Raw genomic sequence first — 15,839 nt, 5'->3', positions numbered from 1 at the left:
TGACTCACCTGTCCGCTGCCATCGCAGCTCAAGACTGGATTTTGGCTCAGTGCGCAAGACCCCGTAGTTCCAGTCATGTGTACTATGAAGCCGGGTGTTCGTGTCCTGGCTTCAAACTGAAGTAGTGCACATGACCGAGACTCCGGGGTCATGCGCACTGAGCCGAAATTGAGTGTCAGGTTGCGATGGCAGCAGAGAGGTGAGTGAGATCATCCTCTGATGCTGCACATTCATTAGCATGTTAGCATGCCCACAGTGGTGTACTAACATGCTAATGGATACAATTAGCCAAGGGAATTTATGCCCAGGGGACTAGTCCCCTCGCTCATTAGCATACGTTAAAAGATCTTTAGAAATACTTTTTCTAAAGAAATTCTTTATCTATGCTAGTGTATACAGGGACGGTTAGGCAGGGATTAGCAATATGCACCCAGAACTGCTCGTGGTTCTGGGTGCATATCGGACCTGACTGGTTCCCTTTAACATTATGTTGTAAAAAAAATATAGATTTTTTTCGAAACTTTGTTAATTTATGGAGTTGAGCATATAGATCTGCAGAGCCCTGTTCTAATGGTCATGTCCTCCTCTGATTAGCGGGCTCAGTATCAGGCCACAATAATGGCGTAGTGCTCTTACACCGAGTATGAGCAGGTTGGCAGGGCTCTAAGCCAGCGGCCACAGACTACTGTCATCACCACTGGATTCTGGGTTCTGCAATTCTTTTTGCGCAAATGGATTTTCTAGGAATTTAAAGAAAGACAGGTTTGGGTCTGAAATACACAAAAATAACTTTTTTTTTTACAAAGCTGATGGTTAATATGCTGTTTATAGTCACCCAACAGGTCATCAGTCATCAATGTCTTATTGCATGTAATTATACTTGGATGGACCTATGGACAGGTGGGGGATTGCATGGAAATTGGAAATTGAAGCAAGTCTGAATAGTGCCACCTTTGTTTAATATTGAACAATAGAAGCTGCTGAGGTCTGGGCTATGTCATCTGGTATTTCAATACTGTTGTTTCCAGCATATTAATAAATGTGTCTACTTCCTCCCCGGAATGATCCTCAATTACCATGAAAACACAAATCAAGTTTTTCTGGAAGTATTAAGAGCCAAAGCCAGAAGTGGATTATAGAGAAATGGGAAATACTAAAGGAGTTGTCTGGTTTCAAGTGACTCTCTGATTGGTTAATAGCCTGCTAAAATCCCAAACTTTGCATTTGTTCATCCTCCTCGTGCCCAATGATTCTTCCTCACTACCGATCCAGTCTTTGTTGATCAGCTGCAGTGGTAGCATCACTACTAGAGCATCATTTGACCACTGCAGTCAATCACTGAGCATCAGCAGTGGCTGTAGATATGATGTCACGGCCACAGCCAACTAATAAAGATGGAAGCAGTGGTGGAGAGGCATTGCTGGACCTGGGAGGGTGAATAAAAGCTCAGTTTGTTATTTTATCAATCTGTGAGTCCATAGACTATGAAAAAATTGAAACATAACAACCCCTTTAAGGAAGGACCTGTAATTTTTTTTTCTGCTGGATACGCTCACAAAAATAGAACAAAAACACCATGGAAGTTCTCAGTGTTGTCGACCATGTTGCCTACTTTCAAAAACACCATTGCTTTGCCCTTGTCAAGTCTGCTCACAATGAACTATTAAGGCTAAGTTCAAATTGCATTTGGGCTATACATCAGTGGCTATGTCATGTGAGGTTATGAAAAATGGGAACACAGCAGAGCTCTTGATGGGGCCATTTAATTGTAAGGAGGCAGATGAAGGTACTTTGTGCTCTGTGTGGCCTACGTTTCAGCAGTCAACCACGCTTTTGTGCCTGACTTAAGCAGATGGATACTGCTGAAACAGGGTGTCTCAATAAAGTCCCTGAGCCTGTCAGTGGTTCTGAATAAAATCAGTTTTACAAGACCACAGACAGAGGTTCAAAGGGAGACACTGACGTGTGGCAAAAAATACAATGTGAATCCAACCTTATTGAATGAAGCTAATCACTCAGGTCAAGGTCACACTGGTGTATAGTATCCAATAGAAAGCATATGGTATATGACATTTGGCTCAGGCTCTGCTGAGAGTGTCATCTACTGAGCTCTGATTCACTCGAAAGCGAATGTGGATCACAGGTACAGAGAAGATGGAGAGATTAATTTCTCCATCTGCTTTAATGGTTGTCAGACTGCGCTTGGATGTCATCCGAGTGCAGTACAATGTTTTGCACAGACCCATTGACTTTAATGGGTGCGCGCCGTCCGATATACAATGCCATTCGAAGCATGCAGCGATTGTTTTCTCATGCAGAATCAGTATGACAAAAAAAAAATTGCAGATCTGCTTTGTCCATAGTGTAACATCGGACAGCACTCGGTCCTGTTACATGTTCATGTGAGGAGCCCCTATGCTGAGAATAAGTAATGACACAAAAATCCATCTATGATGCTTCACCACAAGATTATGACATCTTTAGGAGCATGGCATGATAGACATGTAATTAAATAAAGTTCTCCCCAATGATGATTACATTTACCAAGTTGGAGGGAAATGAGTGCAAAAAGGTACAATGAGGCGAGAGCTGCAAGGTGAAGTTGTGGTAAAGATGTTGTCACCATTAGAGATGAAGTTTGGGTTCGGCGGTTTCAGTCGGAGTTTAGATAAAGTTCAGTTTGGGATCCAGACATGACCTGAATCCCAAAGGAAGTCACTGATTGGGCAGCCAGTCATAAAAAGATCACTTTCAAGGGAAGGGTGGGCGAGGTTTTCTTTTTTTTGCTTTTGCACACTACATCCGATCACACTGTTTTTAGTCCCCGTGCGAGCCATTCAAACACTGCAAGCGGCTCACACTAGGCCGAGCACAGCGATGCTAAAGCGAGTGGTCAGCATACGTAAAGCACTCAACTCCAAACACTGATCTTTTAGTAAAGTCAATTTTCGGTATGAACACCGAACTTAACTTTTGAGGTTCGCTCATCTCTATTCACCATGAATTCAATGTTGCCATATTGGAAAAAAAGAGACAAAAGCTACTTTATGACCACTGCAAAAAATCAGACTGTGAAGCCATGATAGAGCAGATGGATCGTAGCAATAGTAGCTAATAACATCTAATTGTCTAAATCAATAATGCTCAATAATGCTCTAAATCCTTTAATCTGTAGTCATCTTTACACAATTGGAAAATACACAATCCAAATATGTTGTGGATATTATGTCAGGATATTAATGGTCATTTGTATTTGATTAAGTAAATGGTTAGTAGGTAAAAGGATGAAAATCATATAGCATGTGCGGCATTAATAGGATTTGATATCTTCCAGGTTTTCTCAGTAAATACACTGATCACTTTATCTACAGGATAGGTGATAAATGAATGACTTCTGTGACCCCAACAATCAAGAAAATTGGAATCCCTGTATGAATGCACAATTATCACTTAATCGTTTTCTATCAGACCGACTGAGGTATTGTCGCGGTTGGAGGAGGGGACGCTGCGCTCTCCCACTGCTCGGGTCCGACTGCTGCTGCTCTGTGATGGCTCGAGCGGTGGGCCGGATCCCGGGGACTCGAGCGGCGCTCCTCGCCCGTGAGTGAAAAGGGTGGGGATTTGATTGTGGGGAATTTGAGTATTGTCCGTGACGCCACCCACGGTTGTGGTGATATTGGTGGCACCACCGCTGCTCTGGACGGGGATCCCGGGAGCGGTGACAGGGAGCAGTTTTGTTGTTAGTTCTCCCCTCCGTGGGTAGGGGGTTGGTTGTCCCGGGGCCCGGTGATGGGGTAGGAGTGGATGGCAGGCGGGTTACGGGGCCTGGCGAGGTGCAGGGTCGCGGGGGCAGTGCTGTGCCGCACGGCACGGTGGTACTCACTCAGCCAATGATGAGGACACAGTTCTCGGTAAAACACACGGCTGGATGGACGGGTCCCACAGACGGCTGCGGTGTTGTTTCTCCCGGCAGGTTGATGGTGACAGCCTTTCCCTGCACCTATGTACGGTAAACGGTTCCAATGGGTTCCCACCGGTAACCCGCTCCCCAGCTTGGATATGGGCCGGAGGAGCCCCTTTTGCCTGCAGGCTCTGGCCCTGGGAACAGTAGCCTTGGCGGTGGCTGTGTTTCCCTCTCACGGTTGGACTGTTGCCTTCTGTCGGGACTTGGCTGCTGGGAAACCCAGGAGATTCCCTTCGCTGACGGATTTGGCAAATTCACGGTGACTCCTAGCCTTGCCGGGGTCCGTAAGCCCCTGCCAGATGGTGCTGACTTCTCTTTGTGTACTGGTCCGGTACCGCCGGGCCACCGCCCGTCCACGGTCCTTACGGTAGACTCCGATAGGCCACTCCTGCAGACAGTCACCACCGTCTGCCAACCTTGCTGTACCGCCCGGGCCACACACCCGGACGCTGTCAGTTAGTTGCTCCACTACCACTTTCCTTCCACTTTCACCTCCAAAACTGAACTCTCTACTTTTCCCGCCTCCAGGACTGTGAACTCCTCGGTGGGCGGGACCAACCGCCTGGCCCACCCCCCTGGTGTGAACATCAGCCCCTGGAGGAAGGCAACAAGGGTTTTGTGTCTGACTTCGGTGTGCCTGACCGGGAGTGTGGGGTGTGTGGGTGTTGTTCTCTGTGGCCCCTGGCTTGTCCAGGGCGCCACATTCCCCCTTAGTAAAATGCAGACCGTCCGCGGGCTGCCCGTCCATCTCCGGTTTTATTTTCACAACTGAAAAAGATAACGGTAAAACAGGGATTACAATTAAAATAACATCTTCCCACATCGGGAGGTACTCTTATTTTAACGTTGCAAACGGTTACGGCTTCCGCTCTCTCCCACCCAAGCAACCTGGCCCTGATGCTGCCCCTAAGCAAACAGGCAGCACCCCTTGACCCCAGTCCAGCACAAGTTGCCCGAGCGGGTTCTGTCCTTTTCAGAGGACCCACGTCCATGGGGAACCCCTGAAACCCCCAGAGGATCGCCACCGGTTCCGGTGGTGGCTGGGCCCCAGCCTGCTCCACTGCGGGCCCTTCCTCCAATCTGCCTCTCCGGAGGCGGTAACGGTGAAAGCCATAAAACATTTTTATTTACATGCCACAAGTTTGTGGTTGCCCTGCTAGTTCTCGGGCCTGTTCGTAGTAGTTTCTACGCATAATTTGAAAAGGGGGTCCCAACGGGGACCACAGTGCTTCGCAGCCAACGGACTACCACAAACAAAACTGTAGGATCCCAATGGAGACTTGCTGTAGGGTCCCAACGGGGACTGTTAGCTGGGTCCCAGGGGCCATCCACAACACCTGGCTCCGGCACAGCTTCCTCCTGCAGCTTTCCCACAGTCATGGCCACTTGTTTGTATCCCACTTGGGTCAATGGGAGTCCATCAGCAGCAATCAGTGTTATACTGGCATCTGGGGGAGCCAGCTCGTCTTTTCCCCAATACCGTTGATACAGTGTGTATGGTATGGTGGTTACCTGTGATCCAGTGTCCAGGAGAGCCATCACCGGTATGCCGTCCACAGCCACGGGGATGATGGGCCGGGCCCCGATGTACCGGTCCCGCCAGTCTGGGGGGCCATGGGGTTCTACTCCTGAGGATTGGCCCGTGGCCCCAGGGGTTGCTCGTTTAACGGACACCGTCGGGAGTAGTGGCCGGGTTCGCTGCACCTGTAACAGATTGGGGGTCCATTCCGGGAGTCATTGGCCCTTCTCCGCTGCATCCAGGGGACGTCCTCAGGGCTGTCGGCGAGCTGCATCTTCACCGGGGCCTGGGATCTGGTCGGAGGCTGGAGTGCGGCAAGGATCTTAGCGTGGTCCCCATCCATGCGGTGAACTTGAGCAGCGAGCTCTTCCATCGCTCCGCTTGGGGCTGCAGGCACTGGAGGTGCTGATGGGGTAGGGGCCACCACGACGGGAGCAGTCTCAACCGGCCACGGGGCTGGCTCAGGAGCTTCAAATGCGAAGGGGTTGCAGAGCTTTGATGGCCCGTTCCTTTAATACGGCAAAGTCCACATCAGGGTGTTCTAGGGCCCACAGCCGAAGCTGTTTGCGGTCCTCTGAGGACCTCATCCCCTGCACAAACTGCTCACTTAACATTTTGTTACTGTCCACACTGTTGATGGTGTCCACCCGCTTCAGTGTGCGGAGTGCGGTTTGCAGGCGCAGAGCATAGTCCCGAATGCTATCTGCGGGCCGTTGCCGGCATTGATAGAACTGCATCCGCAACTCGGCCTCGGTACGGGTCTCAAATGCAGTCTGCAGCTTTTCAAATATGGTGGCTACAGAGGACCGGTCCACCTCGGCCCAGGTCTCCACCTCTTGCTCAGCCGCGCCGGTTAGCTGCCCCAGCACTAGCGCTGCACGTTGCTTATCAGTCAGGGGGTACAGTTCTAGTAGCGGACTGAGTTTTTTTTGGAAAACCTGCAAGGCATCAGGTTTCCTATCGTACTGCAGGTAGCCAGGCAGCTCCGGGCACATAGGGCAAAGAGAACGACATCACCTGAGCGAGAGATGGGGCCGCGGCGCCCCCCGCCAGAGCGGCCGGGACCTGGGCAGGCCCATTCCCATCTACAGGTGCTCCCGCGGCTGCGTCCGCCGCTCTTCCAGCGGCTCCATCGGGCGCAGACATCTTGTTTCCGTACCCCTTAGTCTCTTTCCGGCTCCTCCTCTACAGGGGCGGGGTTTTTGCCTTCGCGCTTCCACTACTCGAGAAGACGCTCGAGCGGGAATTCTTCGCGCCCAAGATGGCGGCTTCACAAATTTTTCGGCCGGACACCTCCGGCGGTCACACAAGGCGCACTTCCACCAGTTGGTAGAACGGTAGGATCCTGTTCTTGACGCCAAGTTGTCGCGGGCGGAGGAGGGGACGCTGCGCTCTCCCACTGCTCGGGTCCAGCTGCTGCTGCTCTGTGGTGGCTCGAGCGGTGAGCCGGATCCCGGGGACTCGAGCGGCGCTCCTCGCCCGTGAGTGAAAAGAGTGGGGATTTGATTGTGGGGGATTTGAGTATTGTCCGTGACGCCACCCACGGTTGTGGTGATATTGGTGGCACCACTGCTGCTCTGGACGGGGATCCCGGGAGCGGTGACAGGGAGCAGCTTTGTTGTTAGTTCTCCCCGCCGTGGGTAGGGGGTTGGTTGTCCCGGGGCCCGGTGATGGGGTAGGAGTGGATGGCAGGCGGGTTACGGGGCCTGGCGAGGTGCAGGGTCGCGGGGGCAGCGCTGTGCTGCACGGTACGGTGGTACTCACTCAGTCAATGATGAGGACACAGTTCTCGGTAAAACACACGGCTGGATGGACGGGTCCCACAGACGGCTGCGGTGTTGTTTCTCCCGGCAGGTTGATGGTGACTGCCTTTCCCTGCACCTATGTACGGTAAACGGTTCCAATGGGTTCCCACCGGTAACCCGCTCCCCAGCTTGGATATGGGCCAGAGGAGCCCCTTTTGCCCGCAGGCTCTGGCCCTGGAAACGGTAGCCTTGGCGGTGGCTGTGTTTCCCTCTCACGGTTGGACTGTTGCCTTCTGTCAGGACTTGACTGCTGGGAAACCCAGGAGGTTCCCTTCGCTGACGGATTTGGCAAATTCACGGCGACTCCTAGCCTTGCCGGGGTCCGTAAGCCCCTGCCAGATGGTGCTGACTTCTCTTTGTGTACCGGTACGGTACCGCCGGGCCACCGCCCGTCCACGGTCCTTACGGTAGACTCCGATAGGCCACTCCTGCAGACGGTCACCACCGTCTGCCAACCTTGCTGTACCGCCCGGGCCACACACCCGGACGCTGTCAGTTAGATGCTCCACTACCACTTTCCTTCCTTCCACTTTCACCTCCAAAACTGAACTCTCTACTTTTCCCGCCTCCAGGACTGTGAACTCCTCGGTGGGCGGGACCAACCGCCTGGTCCACCCCCCTGGTGTGAACATCAGCCCCTGGAGGAAGGCAACAAGGGTTTTGTGTCTGACTTCGGTGTGCCTGACCGGGAGTGTGGGGTGTGTGGGTGTTGTTCTCTGTGGCCCCTGGCTTGTCCAGGGTGCCACATTATCACTCTGCACAATTCACACAAGGGATTTTGGGACCCCTGGTCTCACAATGTCTAGGGGTTCCAGTGGCTAGATCCCCTGTGATCATGCATTTATTATCTATACGTGGACAGCAATAAATGTATTTAGAGGGAAAATCTATTTTTGGTGGTTCTTAATGAGTACTCATATGTAAAGCCAAGGCATTTTATGAGAATCATACCTGATAAAATGGGTCCCGGATTAACAATCTCAAACAGATCAATACTCGTAATAAATGAACAGATGGAGCTCTGTCAGTCCATTCTCTGAGTTGGGAGAATGGAAAGAAATAAAAACAAGTGAGTAACAACATATTTCAGAATAAGAAGCCTTGATCTAATTGTTGAACTACCATACTTAATTAGATCATTATGCGTTATTAGTTTTCTGTGTAACATTTTTCAGCTAAACTGCCAGCTGATGCTTTGTGGAACATACAGCGAGTGGGAGATCAGCGTGGGCTATCACTGAAGATGTCTATGGTTATTAATGGCTGAGCTGGGAGGGAAGCCAAAGTGAGTAATAAATTGTTTTAGGTTTGGAAAGAAGAGAAAGACTGACACACAGTAAAACTCCCCAAGAATGTCAGGAATCCCAACACTTCAGGAATTAAAGAGATTTTTACAATTCCACCCAGCTGCACATTTTTGTCTTTAGGAATAAAATATTTGCTTAAAAATATGCCACATTATTTTAAACCATATGAAATTATATTCAATGCTTATATTCATTATTAATACTATTTTTGATCTCAGAAACATAAAAAATGACTAAAAAAAGGGAAAACATTCAAATGTTTATTTTTTTATTTTACCTGCAACCAAGTCTGTTCTTTACAAGTGCCATGAATATGTCAAGGAATAAGTTATGTTGTGAGTCATGGCTAAAATTTCTTTCATTTTTGAAAGTAATGCTAAAAGGAAAAGGAAAAAAACATTTTGTAATGAATAGTAATAAACATACAAGTAAATATTGTAATTGTACTTACTGTACTTTAATAGAGATGGGCGAACCCGCAGATGGTCAGGTTCGGCGGCTCAGGCCAGACTTAAAAATAAGTCCAGTTCGGGACCTAAAGTGACCTGATCTTGACCCCGGACACTGAACCTCATATAAGTCTAAAAGGGGCTTTACACGCAACAACATCACTAACTAGATCTTGTTGGGGTCACGAAATTTGTGACGCACATCTGGCCTCGTTAGCGACGTTGTTGCGTGTGAAACGCACGAACGACCATTAACGATCAAAGTTACTCACCTAATCATTGACACGTCGTTCTAATCCCAATTATCGTTGCTGTTGTAGAACGCAGGTTGTTCGTCGTTCCTGCGGCAGCACACATCGCTATGTGTGACACCGCAGGAACGAGGAACATCCCCGTACCTGCGGCCGCCCGGAAGGAGGAATGAAGGAGGTGGGCGGGATATTCTGCCCGCTCATCTCCGCCCCTCCGCTTCTATTGGGTGGCCGCTTAGTGACGCCGCTGTGATGCCGAACGAACCTCCCCCTTAGAAAGGAGGCGGTTCGCCGGCCACAGCAACGTCGCTAGGCAGGTAAATATGTGTGACGGGTCCTAGCGATGTTATGCGCCACGGGCAGCGATTTGCCCGTGACGTACAACCGATGGGGGCGGGGGCTTTTACCAGCGACATCGCTAGCAATGTCGATGTGTGTAAAGTGGCCTTAAGGGACCCGAACTTAAGTCTGATAAAATGGTGTTAGTAAGGTCTAGGGAGCTGCAAAATGAGGCAAAATGGGTTTTAAAGCAGAAGAATTATACTTACTGAGTTTTTGCACAGCTGTCAAACTGCTCATTAAAATTCATGAATATTCACTGCTTCTTCTGTGACAGCGTCTGTGATTGGTTGCAGTCAGACTGTTGGTGTTTGTCATTGGTTACGCATACACTAGCTGTCTGGGTCCCAAAGTGTAGTGTTTAAAAAAATAATACAATTGGAAAAAATGGCGTAGAGTCCTCCATATTTTGATACCCAGTACAGATAAAGCAGACACCTGTAGGCTGCAGCCCACAGCTTTGTGCATTATCTTGGCTGTGTATCTAAATACGAGAGATTCTATGCGGCTTTTTTAACATTATTTAATTAAATTAAAGAACGGCATGCGGTCCCCCCCAATTTTGATACCCAGCCAAGATAAAGTAGACAGCTGGGGGCTGGTATTCTCAAGCTGGGGAGGTCCATAGTTATTAGGCCCTCACCAGCCTAAAAGTAGCAGCCTTCAGCAGCTTGCGCTTACACAACTGATCCCGATTGCCCTGGTGTGGTGGTAATCTGAGTAATATAAGGGGTAATAGATGTGATTTCTAAAAAAAAATCACAGCTGTTATCAATCTCGTGGTTAGTAATAGGGGGAGGTCTATGAGACTCCCCCATTACTAATTGTGTAAGTGAAAATAAATAAACATAACACACAGATAAAAATTCTTTATTTAAAAAAAAATAAATTCTCCAATTTATTACCCCCTGTGAGACTGTGACCGGGGTTATCTATGACGGCTGGTATGTCTCGCCCCGGTTGTGCTCACTCCATGATAGAAAGTAAATCCACTCTAGGGTTAATCCTGTTTCCCTACAGGCTGAAGGAAGGGTTAAATGGAAACAGGAACGAGGGCAGGTGTGCCGGGTGTGAGGGAGTGAACAGAACTCCCTGAGTTCTCTGCTGGAGAGGCACATGTATATTGGTGTGGATTCTTGTTTGGACATTAAACCGTGTGCTGTGAAACTTAATGCCTGGATCCCGTGTCTTCTGCTGCGCAGCCGACCACGCTACCTCACATATGGTGGAGAATGCGGGCATCCCGGCCGGTGAGGTGTAGCTTCCTTTTCTGGTGACCCGGTAGCACATGTCCTGGATTCAAGCGGCTATACTACGGCCCAAACCCAGCGACGCCATGGAGGACATACTAAAGCATTTGGCTCAGGCTAATGCACAGCAGCAACAAGCTAATGCACAGCAGCAACAGACCAATGCACACCTGCTCCAATCCTTGAAATCGCACCAAGAACAGCTGGTTCAGGCCAATGCACGTCAGCAGCAAGCCTTACAATTGCAGGAACAAAGACATCAAGAACAGATGGTTCTCCTGGCCAAGGCGATCCGTGCTGGACCGGCAGCAACAACCCCGGGACCGGGTGATGACGGCAGCGTCCGGAAAGCGGTGAGACAAACGTTGCAAAAGATGACCCCGGGGGATGATGTGGAAGCGTTCCTGGCGGTGTTTGAGCGGGTGGCCGAGCGGGAAAAGCTGCCGACCCCCCAGTGGGCTGAGGTATTGTCGCCCTATCTGACGGGGGAACCCCAAAAAGCGTACCTGGACCTCTGTACCGAGGACGCCATTGACTATGTGACCCTAAAAGCCGAAATACTGGCACGGTTAGGGGTGAATACCTATGTACGGGCTCAGCGGGTAAATCAGTGGTTCTATGAGGAAGCCAAACCCGTACGCTCCCAGGCCTATGATTTGTTGCATCTTGTAAAAAAATGGTTGCAGCCTGACACTCTGAGCCCGGCGCAGATGGTGGAAAGGGTAGTAGTGGATCGTTTTGTGCGCACTTTACCCGTCACCGTTCAACGGTGGGTAGGACAGGGTGACCCGAGTACCCTGGACCAATTAGTGTCCCTGGTAGAGCGGCATGTGGCTACGCAGGACTTGATACGGGACACTGAGACTCTGCGTACCGCCCGTCGGTCCGGCCCCTCCAAGCCTAGGGCCAAGGACCCACCGCCGACAACGGTGCAGGAGTCCCCTACCGTCCCGCCTGAGGCCGCGGCCGCCAATCCTGAGGTCCGGAAGGTTCTGTACCCTAAACGACAACCCGTCAAGGGGGTTTCCGTCCCCATTAGATGTTGGCGGTGCCAGCGGGTGGGACATATGGAAGCCCAGTGTCCACTCACCACGGAGCCCATGGATTGTGGGGTTACCCGGCGGGGTTCAATGTATGCTCAGGTGGTGTGTACCGCTGACCTGGTCTCCCCAGAGACGGAGCCCCACTTGTGCCAAATACAGGTGAATGGATGTCCGGTTACAGGATTGTTGGATTCCGGAAGCTTAGTGACCCTTGTGCGATCCACCTTGAGGGCTAAAGTAAAGGCCACAGGACGTACCGTGGGGGTGGTTTGCATACATGGGGACCGCCGAGACTATCCCACGGGGATTGTCACCATCACAGCACCTTGCGGTCAGGTGCAACATGAGGTGGGACTTCTTAACACTCTTCCTTATGACGTGATCCTAGGAAGGGATCTGCCCTATTTTTGGACTTTATGGAAGGGACCCCCTAAGTCTCCTCAGATATTGGTCAGTCCGGGACCTGAGCCCTACAATCCTGAATCCGGGACACCTGCCGTAGGGGTCCCCATGATAGGGACAGAATGTGAACCCGATAGGTCGCCCCTAGAGGTATTGGCAGGAGAGGCTGAGACGGTCGATCCCATCCCGGAGTTGGAGGCGTCCCCGGATACGTTTGGGACTGCCCAACTCCAGGACCCTACATTAATACATGCCCGGAGTCGGGTGACAGTAATTGATGGGGTGGCACAGCTGCCCGGTGCCCAAGTAAGGTACCCCCATTTCGCTCTTAAGCAGGATTTACTCTACCGGGTAGATGAAATACGGGGCGTGGGGGTAGAGCAGTTGGTGGTGCCCCAGCCGCATCGTCGGCGGGTCCTCGACTTGGCTCATAAACACCTGATGAGTGGCCACCTAGGGGTCAAGAAAACGCAGGAGCGAATATTGCAAAGGTTCTATTGGCCCGGAGTCTTTGGGGAGGTAAAACGGTTCTGCGAAACCTGCCCGGAGTGTCAGCTTACCGCACCCCTGACCCATTTTCGCAGTCCGTTGGTACCGTTACCCATTATAGAAGTCCCTTTTGAACGGATAGGGATGGATCTGGTGGGGCCCCTCGTAAAGTCCGCTCGAGGGCACCAACACATCCTAGTGATCGTTGACTATGCCACCCGGTATCCCGAGGCGATACCTCTCAGACATACTGCAGCAAAGCTTATAGCTCGGGAGTTGTTTGCTGTGTTCTGCCGGGTGGGGTTGCCCAAGGAGATCCTTACGGATCAGGGGACCCCATTCATGTCTAAAGTGACCAAAGAGCTATGCCGGCTACTCCAGATCTAGCAGTTGCGTATGTCTGTGTATCATCCTCAAACGGACGGTTTAGTCGAGCGTTTCAATAAAACCCTGAAAACCATGCTAAAAAGGGTGATTTCAAAAGACGGGAAAGACTGGGATATGATGCTTCCCTATTTGATGTTTGCCATCCGTGAGGTGCCACAGGCATCCACGGGGTTTTCGCCTTTTGAGTTGTTATACGGGCGACATCCCCGGGGATTGTTGGACCTGGCAAAGGAAACATGGGAGCAAGAGCCCACCCCCATAAAAGTGTGATTGAACACATTTTAGGAATGCAGAACCGCATAAGCGCGGTCATGCCAATTGTGAAGGAGCATTTACAGGAGGCTCAGGCCGCGCAAAGCGGCCGCTACAATAGACAAGCCACCGTGCGGACCTTTAAACCCGGGGATCGGGTGTTGGTATTAATCCCCACGGCGGAGAGTAAATTCCTGGTTCAGTGGTAAGGCCCCTACGAGATAAAGGAAAGAGTCGGGGTGGTTAACTATAAAGTATTGCAGCCCGGTAGGCGGAAACCTGAACAAATATACCATGTCAACCTATTAAAACCCTGGCAGGAACAGGAAAGCCTGATGGCTGTTTTTTCCCCATCTCCCTCCTCTTCGGGTCGTTCACCTCCGGCTCCAGCGACCTCCGGAGAGGACGAACCGGAAGTAAGGATTGGAGAAGCCCTCACCAAGACTCAGAGGCGAGAGGCCAGACGGTTGGTTCAGCAGAACCCCGATGTCTTCTCCGAGCTGCCCGGTAGGACCAGTCTGATACGACATGATATTGTCACCGAGCCCCACCTGAAGGTACGCCTGAAGTCATACCGGGTACCGGAGGCTCGACGACAAGCCATATCGGAGGAAGTAAAGACAATGTTACGCCTGGGGGTCATCGAAAAATCCCGGAGTGAATGGGCTAGTCCGATCGTCCTAATACCAAAACCCGATGGCTCCTTAAGGTTCTGCAATGACTTTAGGAGATTGAACGAAATATCCAAGTTCGATCTCTACCCCATGCCCAGAGTGGATGAGCTAATTGATAGGCTGGGACAGGCGCGGTATTTTACCACGCTCGACCTGACCAAGGGGTACTGGCAGGTGCCACTGACGGAGTCCGCCAAGGAGAAAATCGCTTTTGTTACACCGGAGGGTCTCTTCCACTATGTTGTCTTGCCTTTTGGGTTACATGGCGCTCCGGCCACGTTCCAGAGGTTGATGGACTTGGTGCTGGAACCCCACCAGGCGTATGCATCAGCGTACCTTGATGACATCATTATTTACAGCTCCGATTGGCAGACCCACTTGGAGCAGGTACAAGCGGTGGTGGATGCGCTTCGAACAGCCGGATTGACAGCCAATCCCAAGAAATGTGCGTTGGGACTCACGGAAGCCCGCTACTTGGGCTACGTGATAGGCCAAGGAGTGATTAAGCCCCAAATTAACAAGGTTGAGGCGATCCAGAAGTGGCCTAGACCCCTGACCACGAAGCAGGTTAGGGCCTTCCTGGGTATCGTGGGGTACTACAGGAGGTTTGTAAAGGATTTTGCGGGACTCTCGGCCCCCTTGACGGACCTTCTCAAAGGCAAGAAGTCCTTCATGGTGCGCTGGACTCCGCAGGCCGAGGACTCCTTCCGGGCCCTGAAGGGGGTCCTGTGCGGACAGCCCGTTCTTGTACACCCTGATTTCCGGAAGGAGTTCATAGTACAGACTGACGCCTCAGAGGTCGGCCTGGGGGCAGTGCTGTCTCAGGTGGTTCAGGGGGAGGAACACCCCGTCACCTTCTTAAGTAGGAAGCTCACCCCTCCCGAGCGGAATTATAGCGTAGTGGAGAAGGAGTGCCTGGCGATCAAGTGGGCCTTGGAGTCCCTATGCTATTACCTGCTGGGACGGCAGTTTCGCTTGGTGACGGATCACTCTCCACTGGTCTGGATGAGGTCCGCCAAGGAACGGAATGCCCGGGTTACCCGGTGGTTCCTTTCTCTGCAGAACTTCCGGTTTACGGTTGAACATAGGGCCGGTAGGTTGCAGGGCAACGCCGATGCCTTGTCCCGCGGCCCGTGTTTGATGGCGGGAGTTCAACCCCGCACGCTTGAACTGAGGGGGGGGGTATGTGAGACTGTGACCGGGGTTATCTATGACGGCCGGTATGTCTCGCCCCGGTTGTGCTCACTCCATGATAGAAAGTAAATCCACTCTAGGGTTAATCCTGTTTCCCTACAGGCTGAAGGAAGGGTTAAATGGAAACAGGAACGAGGGCAGGTGTGACGGGTGTGAGGGAGTGAACAGAACTCCCTGAGTTCTCTGCTGGAGAGGCACATGTATATTGGTGTGGATTCTTGTTTGGACATTAAACCGTGTGCTGTGAAACTTAATGCCTGGATCCCGTGTCTTCTGCTGCGCAGCCGACCACGCTACCTCACACCCCCCAAAACACTCCTGAAGGTCCGACTTAATCCACACCATGATATATCATGCCAATCCCGTTTCTGGTACATTTGAGGTCAGATTAGAAAACAAAACCAAGTAATACGGCGTCAGGGACACATTGACTGAGATGCAGCTGAGAACGGTGATGCCAATGAGTTTACCTGAGGTCACTGCTGAGGTTTCCACAGTATTTCAGCTGTGACCT

At 51.2% G+C, this 15,839-nt stretch overlaps 1 protein-coding gene across 3 annotated transcripts in view; it reads right to left on the bottom strand.

Annotated features, from left to right (window-relative positions):
• Positions 1–15,839, bottom strand: part of NEK10 (NIMA related kinase 10) — a 368,787-nt gene that overhangs the window by 283,884 nt on the left and 69,064 nt on the right. For all 3 annotated transcript variants that reach the window (XM_075316653.1, XM_075316655.1, XM_075316654.1), the window contains exons 5-6: positions 8,873–8,971; positions 8,240–8,324 (exon numbers count right to left, since the gene is read on the bottom strand). In XM_075316653.1, the coding sequence (XP_075172768.1) occupies positions 8,240–8,324; positions 8,873–8,971 (184 nt within the window). The remainder of the gene's footprint in view (positions 1–8,239; positions 8,325–8,872; positions 8,972–15,839) is intronic.

This window comes from Anomaloglossus baeobatrachus, chromosome 6, assembly GCF_048569485.1.
Source record: "Anomaloglossus baeobatrachus isolate aAnoBae1 chromosome 6, aAnoBae1.hap1, whole genome shotgun sequence".
NCBI lineage: Eukaryota > Metazoa > Chordata > Amphibia > Anura > Aromobatidae > Anomaloglossus > Anomaloglossus baeobatrachus.
The sequence above is the reverse complement of the archived record's forward strand: the minus strand, read 5'-3'. Positions and strand labels throughout refer to the sequence as shown.